The sequence below is a fragment of the Girardinichthys multiradiatus genome, chromosome Y, assembly GCF_021462225.1.
Source record: "Girardinichthys multiradiatus isolate DD_20200921_A chromosome Y, DD_fGirMul_XY1, whole genome shotgun sequence".
NCBI classification, from domain to species: Eukaryota; Metazoa; Chordata; class Actinopteri; order Cyprinodontiformes; family Goodeidae; genus Girardinichthys; species Girardinichthys multiradiatus.
Window position 1 is genome coordinate 23,693,079 of NC_061818.1, and position 13,178 is coordinate 23,706,256.

At 40.6% G+C, this 13,178-nt stretch overlaps 1 protein-coding gene across 1 annotated transcript in view; it reads right to left on the minus strand.

The window, feature by feature from the left end:
- LOC124864572 (CREB-binding protein-like) overlaps positions 1-13,178 on the minus strand; it is a 52,696-nt gene that overhangs the window by 15,088 nt on the left and 24,430 nt on the right. The window contains exons 5-16 of the mRNA XM_047359408.1: positions 9,901-10,014; positions 6,629-6,868; positions 6,441-6,540; positions 6,176-6,313; positions 5,970-6,087; positions 5,681-5,855; positions 5,496-5,558; positions 5,105-5,226; positions 1,795-1,983; positions 1,322-1,657; positions 970-1,152; positions 693-873 (exon numbers count right to left, since the gene is read on the minus strand). Coding sequence (XP_047215364.1) covers positions 693-873; positions 970-1,152; positions 1,322-1,657; positions 1,795-1,983; positions 5,105-5,226; positions 5,496-5,558; positions 5,681-5,855; positions 5,970-6,087; positions 6,176-6,313; positions 6,441-6,540; positions 6,629-6,868; positions 9,901-10,014 — 1,959 coding nt within the window. The remainder of the gene's footprint in view (positions 1-692; positions 874-969; positions 1,153-1,321; positions 1,658-1,794; positions 1,984-5,104; positions 5,227-5,495; positions 5,559-5,680; positions 5,856-5,969; positions 6,088-6,175; positions 6,314-6,440; positions 6,541-6,628; positions 6,869-9,900; positions 10,015-13,178) is intronic.

A 13,178-nucleotide genomic window follows, 5' to 3' on the forward strand; every position in this document is an offset into this window, starting at 1 on the left:
GTTGCAGCCCTAATGCCATTCACCACCTTTATTTGAAGACGGACATATTGAACAAATCTTAATGAACACAGAAAACCAGCAGGTGACTGGAATCTGCCCATTTTTAGCTTAATCGGTCCTGACCCGTGATGTGCTGAAAAATCAGAAATCGGGTCTTCTTGTCAATAAGTAAACACATCAAACCTGAGCGCTACCAGGCTGCACTGACAAAAACAATCTTCAGAGTGGCTGCTGTGAGTAAGTGACGGGCAACGAAAGGCCGCCTTTTTCAGTATCAGTGAGAGATATTAATCAGTTTTATTTTAAATTCCTTCCGTTTTATAAGACATTTCCGGATGTGTGTCTTGACTCCATATTGAATTAAAATGTCAACTTTGTTATCATTTTGACTTTTATTATTATTATTATTACTAACTGCTCTCACGCAGTGCAGCGGTATGACATGGACCTTGTTGCCAACGTTAATGAAAGACTGCCCATGGCAGGAAGACAAAGAAAAAAAACAAGACTTTTTTCTGTCTTCTTTTAGTTTAGGGGAAATCAGTCGAACAGAATCAGTAAAAGTTAAAGCTTTACAAAAGACGGGAAATCAGAAACTGCTCAAAAAATTTTGACTGGTGCATTTCTTAAATTATATCGCTACCAAAATGTCAATGTCAAATAAAACATTAAAGTGGGATCAGTGGTCTTACTTTTCCTGCGGTTCTGAGCAGTGGAAGTGCCTGATGTGCTGTTGGACGCATTGTCCTCCTCTTCTTTGGGTTCTACCTTCACCTCTGGCTTCTTCTCTTCAGTCTCCATCGGTTCCTGCTTTGGTTCTGCTGCATCTGTTTCCTCCTTCTTCACCAGGGAGGGTTTGGTTTCATCATCCTGCTGCTTAAAAAGAAACAAAAGCCACATTTATCTTTACAGTTGTGCTCTAAAACTATTATTGTGCATTGATATTTATTTGCAACATGCTCTACATACCTCCATCTTTACATCATCTTGCTTCTTCCCAGACTTGCTGTCCTCCTCCTCTTCTACTTTCTCTTTGACTTCAGATTTGAGTTCAGAGCTGCTCATGTCAGGCAGGGCCTGCTGGGAGCTCAGTTCAGCCACGGAGCCAGGAGTGGGCACTTTGTTATCGATACCAGCTTCAGCCTGAGATAACTTTAAGGAATTAAAAGAACAAAAATGATCACAACCCAAAACACTGAACTAGATAAAGATGAATGATGAGACCATTTAAAGAGCAATCAAAAGTCCAGACAGGAAACCGAATTTAAACCAGCGGAGGAATAAGCCAGTTCTAAGCATTCAGGAAGAATAAGGATCTCACCGGTGTACTGGGGTGCTGTGGCTGCACAGAGGTGGGCTGCTGCATCTGGCTGGGGGGTTCAGATGGGGGCTGCAAGGGTGTCACAGGCTGGGATGGGTCAGGAGGAGTGCTCATAGCTGCAGGAGGACGAGGAAGGCTACTTGGAATGTGGGTTGGGTTGGAGGAGGGTCCTACTGTGGAGCCGGGAGTGGAGGGCTGGGGTGGCACCTGGGCCTGTGTGGGAGCATGCTGCTGCTGCTGGCTGACGTTAGGTGGAGGAGGGGTGCCCCGGGTGGTGGGCCCAGAGGGCAGCTGAGAGCCCAGTGCATTCAGAGGGAGGTTAGAGGTTTGCTGTTGCTGGAAACAGTGGGGCACACTATTAGCATGGCAAAACATTTATAAAGCAGACCATGGACGAATAGACAAAAGGCCACAATCACAAGAAAAACTCACAGATCATAAAGGGTTCCCTACGGCATCGCAGATCATCTTACCTGTACAACAGCAGCCTGTGGCATGGTCTGCCCCATGCCTATATTCACATTCATGGCTCCACCTGCAGCACCAGGATACTGACCCTGCTGCAGGTACTGGCCTTGGGAGGCTGGCTGAGACACCATGTTATTTGCATGATTACCCATCATGCCTTGGTTCGGGGGCATCCTTGAGGGGGACATGCCCATCTGAGGAGTGGTAGAGATGATGCAAACACATCACAACAGGAAGAAGGACCAGCTGGGTTTTTCTAGAAAATACTAGACTATACTGCTGCCACCATAACTGTAGAACAAAACGACATACATTAATAAATAAAATACATTTAAAAAAAGCAACTGTAATAAAATACTATAAAGGGAGAAATAAGGCTTAGTATTATTCCCCATTTTAAATTGTTCCTTATTTTTAAAATGGTAAATATCTCTGTCACAATCATGGAATTGGTTTATAATTATTTGCAATAATTCCCCAAAATTCTTTATGATAAACATTTCACATAAAGAATGAATTCAGCACAACAAAAACCAGGACACATCCCAACTTTTTCCTTTAAAAATTCTACATCTTTCCTGAAGTTTTGAACATTTGAGAACAACTGTTTGCCAAGTTTGACTTTACTGCCTTTATGTTCAACAATTCATAAACATACCACAATCCTTGATTTGGCTTTCGATTACAAGTGTGATACAGGGCTATTTCACAGTGTTTTTTAGCACCTAAACCCATTTCAAAATCAAAAGCATTTCCGACTGATTACAGATCACATGCATCACATATTACAGGTTGTAATTTGTGATGCATGTATGAAAAATGAAAAGAAAACAATGTCTAATAGTTGTGACTGACATCTAAACCAGGTCCTTTTTAAGAATCATCGGGCCGAGGGTGTCGAGGCCAAAAATGTGCAGAAACTGATTTTTTAAATAATTGTGGGGCTTGTAAGTCTCTGTGGGCTTCCTTTCAGTAACTCACAAATATATAAGTTGGACAAAAACAAACACAAGTTTTTGTTCAGATTCAGAAAGCCATCTTAACAAAATGAACTATGTATTAGTATTCAAATATATATATATTTTTTTATTTATTATGCAGGTCTGGAAACTCAGTTTCTCTTTTTTAATACCTATCCAGAGTTGGAAAATGACAACAAAAATGAGATTTTTTTGAGACCTTAGGAAACCTTACAGCAGGCAGTCCAATACTGATGTTATCACGGTTCATCTGTGCATGCAAAACTTAAAAAAGCCCATGTGAACCACAGCAAACAAATTTTCTTATTTAGGAGCCTATTTGTCAAAAACATTTTACTGCACACAGATGAACATTTCGCAATCAATAAGAAGATACGGAGGCTTCAGCCCTCGACAAAGTCGTTCCGGGTTAGAGTCCTTACCCGAGAGACCTACGCTGAATGTCTTACCCCTCTCTCCTCTCCACTTCCTGTCTGCTGACTTTGGCAAAATACCAAAAATAAAGGCAACTAGTGGTGGAAAAAAAAATTTTCTTGACGATAAAGTTTTTTAAATTCAAGTTTAAGTGATTAAATGGCTTAAATGTTATATTATCATTGTCTTCAATATTTATTAGATCAATGATGAAAATAAAGTGAGAGGCTTTACTTCACTTTATTTTTTTAGGACCAAGTTAAACTTTTTTTTACTGATTTTTCCACAGTTTCTTCAAGGTAGTGGAACTGGTTTTATCACATTTGGTGAGTACAAAACCCTCCACACTTCGTTGCTAAAGGAGTAGAAAGATTTCATGTTTTTAGGGTGAGGCATTGAGTGTCGAGAATCAATTGGAACCAGGACTAACCATTTGGATTCTCGCGGAACCATTCAGATTTTTTAATTTCCATGACAAGTTTTGATGCCCAGTCCGCAGACGGGAAAAAGAAGCCGCCAAACACCAATGAAGAAGAATCCGCATGAAGTACGTGCGCAACCATGGACAGTGTGTGGCGACAATCTAAAGTGTGGCTTAACTTTAATAAACGAAATGACCAGCCAGCTATGTGCAACACCTACAATAAGATCATATAATGAAACCATCATGACTGAACAACTCTGGATTCATGGTGCAGAAGTAACAGAATAACCCGTCTCTGACTTGCTGCGCGGCCTTCCTCCGGTTCCGAACCTCAGCCTAGCACCGCACTGCAGTCAGAATCAGGTCAGTAAAACAAAAAAATATACATCTTATACCAACACTGAGGCAGCTGAGAAGTTATACTCGACCTAAAACGGTGGGTCAACTCAAATGCAAATACCCAGCTAATACTAGTCCACCTGTTTTTTTTCTTAGACAAACTTGAAATTGCCAACATTAGGCAGGCCGTTAACCAGACTCTGGTGTGCTACTCCGTTCACCATAGCATTCAAGGGAAAGATGTTGGTGCAACAAACTGAAGAGTAAACCATGTCAACGTTTTTTGACACTGCCTTTTAAAAGAATAAGAATCGAGAACTGCTGGGAACCAGAATCGAAATGAGGAATCTGAATCGGAACTGGAATTGTTAAAATTCAAACGATGCCCAACCCTACGGTTATGTCCCAATTCAGGGGCTGGATCCTTCGTCGACCGCTAAAACCACGGAGGCCGGAAGTGAGCATGTGCAAATTGGGACGGTCCAGGGTCACCGCCAGGAAGGCTGACGAGGCAGTTACTACGGCGGGAGCAGAGCACGTTTGAAATTAAGCGATGTCTCGATAAATCAAGCAAATATTTCACATCTACAGTTATATTCCCGCGCTAAAAACATTGCAGAAGTTAATTTGTGTCAATGAAAGTGTAATTTTTCACAATTTATTCACAGCTCTTGGTCTGCCATGGCTTCCCCAGCTTGACCAATCCGCTTCAACTCGCAATGAATCATGGGAAATGATGGACCGCGAAGGATACTCACAACCCATCCATCAAATTGGGCAAAAGGAGGACACATTTGTCGGCCGCATTTGAAGGAGTCTCTGAAGGTTTCATGAATTGAGACAGCCTTCGTCGCCGCGCTGTGACGCAATCCGCAATCAGCCTACAAATACGGCCTTCGAAGGATGCAGCCCCTGAATTGGGACATAGTATACATGTTTAACTGCAGTAGCACAACACTGAAACATGTAGAAAAGTCCAATCTTCCAGTGCACTTACTCAATGGAGGAAAAACAAATCCCACTTAAAGGAATAACTTTTCATACATTTGTTCTCAAATGGAAAAAAAAAAGAAGTCCCATGATGTATTAAAACTGTTTGAATTGCGCACAATACGTGCCTAAGGGCAAAAAAAAAAAAAGATTGGAAAGCAATCTCACCACTGGAACAGAGTTCATGTTCATCTGCTGTGGATTGCTCATTGGGGAAGGAGCCCTCGCTCCCAGGGGTGCCTGAGGCATCTGCGCATTCTGCATTGCCATTGGGTTAAATTGACTGATTCCTGTGGGAACAAATTTATGTACAATTACATACCTCTTCAGGGGAGTTGATGTAATTTAATATTTCAATGCCCAATTGCATTGGCAAAGGCACTAAAGGTAACAATCACACAGGCATTACAAAACAGCTTTACCAACCCAGAGTTTACAACTACAGCTCTGATATTTATTATAAACAGATACAACCACTAGATCTTATAGAAAAGGGTAAAATAGAAATCCTCTTTTTTCTAGATACAAACTGCCATCTACTAAGAGAACAAAGACATACCTTGATCCACCTGCATACGGTTCATCATCTGATTTGGCAAATTGGGCATCGGTGCAGGCCCATCTGCAAGGAGGCAGGACAGAAAGGTGCTTTATTAAATGTTGCTCTTAGTAGAATGAAAAGAATGCAAATAGTTGAACCAACTTCGATGTTAAACCCTGGTCTTAAAAGTTCTTGGTACTAACTTGGAGGTCGACCGGACTGCCCTAGGCCCATGCTGTTGGGCTGAGCAATACCAGGCTGCTGGGGTCCAGCCGCACCGACCATGATGGGCTGTTTCTGCAGCCGTGAGCGTCTCTTCTCCTCCAGCTCCTTCTGGATCTTGTAAATTTTTTCTGCCAGGAAATGGTAATACTCATCCTAATAAGAAGACGAGAAAACCATGAGATCAGAAGAAAGCTAAAAAAAAAAAAAAGCAATGATTGAGATGCAATGACTAAAAGCATTGTGACTAAGAGTATTACACTTAATTACCCTGCTGTTTGCCGACTCATACATATCTCCCTCAACTTTACGTGCATAAGCCACCAAGTTCTCCATTCGCCTGTCCTTCAGTGCTGCAGGGTCTGGGGTGGGAAATATGGCTTGTACTCTGCAGGATAAAAAGCTGAATTTATCTGCTGAACCATTACATATGTTTAGGTTTCTAAAAGGCACACTTGCCTATACGCTCGACTTACAGTTTGTGCACCAGGTGGGTGCGCAGGTCCTGAGTTACGTATTCTTGCCAGGATTTTCTTACCCCAGTAGCAGAGAGAGGGGTGGCAGCGGGCAGATTTCCCATACCTTCTACTACTGATCCATCTGGCAGTAGCTGACTGCAAGACAGACATTGAACATAGATATTTTTTTCTTCAGACACATTTCATGAAAGAAGCAGAAGATGGACAGAGACCAAAAAAAACATCAATGTTTAGTCATAAGAGAAATAATAACAAGACTCACTTGTTGAGTGTAGAAGGGAGAGAGGAGTCAGAGTGCAAACCAGCCTGGTCTGAGGAATGGGATCCCAGGCCTCCTGCCATCTGGTTCATCTGATTAGTGCCTGATAAACGCACATCAACAGTTTACATACATGTATAGTGACTGAATCATTTTGTTAAAAAACAAAATGATTTAAATCAGTTTCATACCGAGTGGGTTCATATTTCGAAGCTGCTGGTGGCCTTGGGGGTTCTGCTGAGCCGGACCCTGACCCTGGACCTGAGCAGGGGACTGATCCCCATAAGGGAGGCCCAGGGCGGCGTAGGCCCTCTGCATAGAGCTAGGGTCAATGTGTGTAGGAGCGCTGTTGATGGCGGTGGCACTTGGCTGGCCAGGTCCGACTGTACTGATGGCATTCTTCAGGCCGGCCCCGGGAGAACTCAACATAGCTGGAGAGAAAGGATTACATATATGCTGTTTAGTTAAACTGATTAAAATGTAAATATGAAATCAAAAGTGACATTAAGTGAGCTAACTTTTTAATTTCTGCTTTTATTTATCTCTAAATAGATAATAATGCCAGTAAATTATTCATATCACTAGAGGAAAAAGGTAGAAAATGAAGTAAAATAGTAAAAAAATAAGTGAGCCAACTTTGCATCTTGTGCTTTTGATTATCTTTATAAGGTTCTCGCCAGCACATTTCAGAGTAGCAGGCCGCTACACTGAAAGTTGTCACCGCTACGCTGAAATTGGCCCTTGGACTGACATCTGGGCTCCCTCCGTGTGGTTTTTATGTCGGCTATAGCACAAGCGCTGAGTCTGTTCCCGCTTCCTTTCACCCTATGACTCTGTGCAACCGCCAATGGTAAAGCTTTCTAAAGTCATGTCAGCTTCCAAGGGTGGGTATAAACTGCGTCATAAACTATTCAGGTTAAATCAAAGTTGCGTTAAAAACAGCGTAAATATGGTGAAACAGTGCATTGCTGGTGGTGGCAGCAATACTACGACAGCAGCTATTAGTCTGCACTATTTTCCTGAAGCGAAGAGGATCAGAGCTGCCTGGATCAGAGCTGGAAAACTGATGAGGGACAGATGGGCTGGTCCCACTAGGCACAGCCAGTTGTGATCAGAGGACTGCATCGAACAAGAAACCTCTGATTTTACAAGTCAAATGACGTCAGAGGTCGGACTATCTGACAGACAAAGGAGAATGTTAAAGCAGAGCCTATGGCCACGCTGTTCAGTGCATCTGACCGGAAAAGATCGCCAAAGAAAAGGTTGTTGCTGCTGTTGCTAAACGGCTTAGCAGGTAAGAACACTTCCTTGTTGCAAAAGTACATTTAGATATCCGCAGTTATTGTTAATAATTTAAAATCTGAAATAATTATTTTATCATTATTATTAATAATAATAATAATCCAAAATGATAATAAATATTATTAAATTAAGATAAATTACACACAGATACAATATATTTAAATTAAAGTTTCTCTAAAGATTCTGATATAAAAAAAATTTTAAATGACACCAAGCAGTGTCTTCAGATCTTGAATCATCCCTTGGGTCTGCTGCTACTGCTCTATGCTGCTCACTTAGCCTCTGCTTGTTTCACTCAGCTGTATTTACTGTAAACCTTTATTTACACTCTATCTGCGGCGGTCCGGCCCGCTGCGAAGCCCGGAAGAGCTCCAAGAACCGTATGCAGATCGCTCAATAAAAGCCAGTGATAAATGAGGTGGCAAGTCCAAAACAACTAAACCAGTTCTTCATTTTTTCTAATTGTATTCAGATACCTTCATGTGTTTTTTTCTACAATAGGTGAGTACACTGAGTGCAGCAAAGCTATATTTGTTGCTTAGTTTGGTGCATTTAATGTTTAATTGCTCGGTTTATAACACCTTAGTTAACCCAGTAACTGATCTAATTGATTTAATGTTAACAACAGCTAATATATTCACGTGTATATATAAATATATGTGCCTATTTATTAATATAGCAAGATATACTGTGAATTATTTCGAAAATCCTGATGTTTCCTGTTGGTGTGGTGATTCATGCAAAAATAGACTGTGGTCGAATTAGATGGCCGTCTGCACGCCGCAGCATTTGTGCTCTGCCATCTGATGAAACCTGACTATCTTCTCCTGACTCTGCTGCGTCTCTCTGTGAACGTGACTGATATATATCTAAAGAAATATCATATTCTTCGCTGCCGTCTGTGTAGCTGACCATTGTAGCGGCAGTCAATTTACGTGCTGGGGTTCCCCTGTGACGTCTTAAAAGAGTGCAACAAAATCGTAAAGGAGTAGTCTGGAAATGCATTTTTAGTGAAATTTATGACTATATATCTCAACAACTGTTCACTTCAGTGGCATCAATTTACTTAAAATATTTGATCAGCGTTTCCTTTCCATAAATGTCTATGGATTTATCATGAAAATTTAATGTCACTGGCTCTTTAAGTCATATAACGTAGGCAATTATGCTATGAGGCTAACAATATAGAAAGTAAGTAAATTATTAATATCACAACAGTAATTGTAGAAACTTGTAAAATGAACAAAAACTAAAGGGGGCCGAAATGTCCACAATGGTGACAAAACGTCTTAATCAAACAAATAAGATAATGCATCAGAATAATTATTATCCCAACATTAAACAGTAGACAAAAATGAACAAAATATTCAGTAAAAAAAACAAAAACAGTATGTATGAAAATTTAGCTCCTTGCTCTTTTAACTGTTTTTAATAAAAAAATAAAAAAGTAAATAATTCATATCCCCATATTAATCAGTAGGAATCTGTAAACATAAACAGATAATAAGTCAATTTAAAAAAAGAACAATAGGTGATAAAAACTTCTTGCATCATGTGCTTTGTTTGCTCTTAATTAATCAAAAATCACAACCAATGCCAGTAAATGATTAAAATCCCAATATTATTTACTGGAAAGACACAACAAACCAGCATTTTCAGCTTTTGTCCACTCTTAATTATTCAATAATAAATAATACTAGTCTCATAACATCTAAAAAAATCTAATAACTATAAAAAAATATATCAGGAAAAACAAAAACAGAAAATGGCAGCTGTAGAAGGTCTCATGTAAAACCTGTGTGCAGTTCCCTGCTGAGTTGGTTGCTGACAGTGAGCATGCTTCCTCTGTGGGGGATTTAAACCTGTCATAGTGGCTTTTAACCAATTAGAGAGCATGCTGTCCTGAGACCCTACCCCCACTGATAGCAGAGCTACCCAGCCCCTCCCCTGGGTGTCACATTACAGGCCCTCCCTTTCCAGAGGAATCCTCTCCCAGTTGGAGCTAGTGAGCCAGCACAGATGTGCAGCAGGACAACACAACCTGCAGGTGGCACCATTCATGCTACACTCACACTTCCTTGATGCTGGTTTGCCATTTGTTGAGCACTTCTTATAATTATTAAATAAAAGCAACAAAGCAAATGTTTTTGGAGTTACTTACGCTGTTGATTTCTCTTGTCACTTGCATTCTTTAAAGGCAAGCAAACCGGGCAGTCTTGCCGCGTGCAGTTCTTCCAGTGGGAAATGATCTGCCTGGATGATGCACAATGAGCCACTGAAGGGAAAATGAAACCCTCAGTGAGGAGCATTGACAAGCAGTCCTACATCATATTATTTAGAAGATAGAAAACATCAGCTGCATAAAGTTAATTAGTGAACATGCTGTAAAACCATAAATTTACTTTTTAATTTATTTTAACTGATTCAGCATAAACACGGAAGTTCAAAGTTCACAAACCCTGGGTGTCTGATGGAAGCTGCTGGGAACCAGTGTAAACATATTAAATGTAAAACAACCATCTTTACTGCAGTTTGAAAGGATTAAATGAATGTTTGCTCATGTTGTCAGTCACTAGGGGTCAGCCAGTCAGCTGAGGTAATTGGCTCCACTAAAACAATAAAAGACAAATATGCATGCCGTTCTGCTTTATACTCTGCAAAGCAGTGTAACTGATCGGAAATAACTCTGAAAAGGCTTTAAAAATCATCCTCTATCAAAAATATTTGGTTTTTGCTTCTGCTCCCATCAGGTAAAAATACAATCACCAGCCATTTTTTTAAGGTATGTGTACCTGTGTAAATCAATCACATGCTAGCAACTATATGCATTAAAGCATCAGAATAAAACAGACATTTGATTTAAGTGACTTTGAACATGACATGGATGTTTCAAAAACCCCTGACCTGGGATTTTCAGACACAACCTTTTCAGGTTTATATAGCATGCTTCTAAAAAGGAGAAATACCCAGCGACTGGCAGTCACGTGAACAAAAATACTTCGAATTACAGATTAGTGGAGAATGGTCAGACTGTCAGTAAAAGAAAATATTCAGCAGAAATACAGGAAAGAGAAATTGTACAGCTCTCCAGCTGAATACATCAGCATGGACCAGATCCTGGTTCACAGTGTAAAAAAATATATATTTTGTATACAACAGATTCATGTTTGATTTGAAATAGGTTTTATTTGTAAAATACATTTGTATCAACATCAAATTCACGGGCACATTGAAGCACAAAGGGGCACACTAAAGATTACCAATAATAAAAAATAACTGCATGACTGAATCGAAGATACAAACTTGCATAAAGGATATTAACAGTTTTACCAAGTGTTATGGTTTTGCCAACCAGGCAAGTGACTTCAATTAGATCTTTTTTTAAACAAGGGCTGAATTGCCCCCAACCTATTGATTTTGCTCTAATGAAGTTAAAATATTGTCATATAGTTATTAATCATATTTTTTACTCTTAACAAGAAGTGAACCCTGTGCATTCAAAAAATGTTGTATCACAGAAAAATCTATAACTGCATGACACTGCCATGCTAGTATGGACCAAAGTCTCGTTTTAAAGGCAAAAACTGTCCAACTCAGTACTGGGAATTAAGAGGCCAGCAAATCAATGTACAATTTTGCAAACCGTAGTGGTGTTAATCAGTTTAACAAGTGAAACAAGTGTGACTGATGACCTTTATATGCATTTGTCATGTTTCCCATCCATCCATTCATCCTCCTCTGACTATCTGACATTGCAGGGTAACAGCTCTGGAAGGGAAACCAAAACATCCCTCTCACTGGTGACATTTTCCAGCTTATTTTGCAGGATCCAAAAGAGTTCCCGGGGCCGAAAGGGTATGCAGTTCCGGAACCATCTTAAGTGACTCCTTTTGATCTGGATGAACAGTGACTACTCTGAGCTTTTCACCCTTTCCTTAAGGAAGAACCCAGCCACCTTCCAGAGGAAGCGGAATTTCAGCCTTATCCTGTATCCAGGACAATAAAAAGTAGTAGCTGTTTTACTGCAGACAAGCCCTAAATCAGTCCATCTACCTTCTGCTGCATCCTACGTCACTCTTGAACAAGACACCAAGGTTAGATAGAAGCCAAGAAATGACTGGAATCCAACAACTTTTACCTCTATTGTTCCTGAACACCAACTGGCTAGTCAGAAATTTAACAATCCAATCAGTGAACGCATCATTCCACAATACGCTTTGGTGTTGATGCTGAATTTATGGTGCGTTTAGACCGACTGCGATTCCAGCGAGTTTTTCGGCTCATTTGCGTGCTGTCGCTCACCTGACATTTCGGCAGCAATTCGCATGGCGAATGGGCGACAAAGATCCACTCGCTTCACCGCGTCGTCAAATAGGAGGAGCTTCTATCTGCTGCTTTCCGGTTTCAGTTCAACATGGAGTGAGTCAAGGTGCTTTATTAATGGAAAGCCGAACAACGCTGCTGGCTTTGACATCCCTTGGTTCACCAGACAGAACCAGTTTGGAGAGTACCACCACCTACTCCAGGAGCAGCGCCTGGATGACGGTTGCTTTCAGCGATACTTCCGTCTATCCAGGACCCAGTTTAAGGACCTGCTGCCCCATGTTGGGGGACAAATCAGCCCCCGGGACACCAACTATAGGCGCTCTCAATCTGTCTTCGGTGAGTAAACAAATCTCAGCTCAGCAGGAGAACAGCAAAATTGTTCTGTCCACATCTTTTAAATATAATAAACATTTTTGTGCCTAAACATATGGATGAAGACCGCCAAAATAAACCAGGCAAGAGCTGATATGAGAAAAGAATGTAGCACAGTGGGGTATTGAATAATTATGTAATAACAGCTGATTGGCAACCTAGAAATCAGGCTTGCTGACATATGCATCTGAAAATTAAATACTTATGAATGAAATATAATTTCCTACAAATACATATATGTATCGTGAGTAACTGCTGTGAGTTTCATACTTGTATGACAACTTTTGTGCTGAAAAGGGGGCTATAGACGAGACGCGAATTGACAGAAATGTTCAGATTTTTCAACTGCAGGGAAATTCGCTTCGCGTCCACAGCAGGTTTCACTTCGCTCTATTCGCCCTCATCATTCGGCTCGCATCGCATCCTTCGCATCGCTTCACTCCTGAACGCGCCTCTTCGTAGGGTTAACATATAAATCACTCTCCTCTGTTGTGGTCGGTCTCAACGCACCATTAGGGAAGAAAACTCAAATAGCTATTTTCAGTATCAGTAAGGTAATAATGATGTCAAAGGAAACACAGAGATGTAAAAAAAAACATTTAAAAAAAGGAATCGGTACTTTCTTCAAGATACAGAGCGGTTCAGTGGTTTATTATGGCTGCGAGAGAGCAAGACTTTCAGCAGATAACAGGAAGGCTGAATGTATTAACATTGCGGCTTTCTCCTGAGCTTTCAACCCAA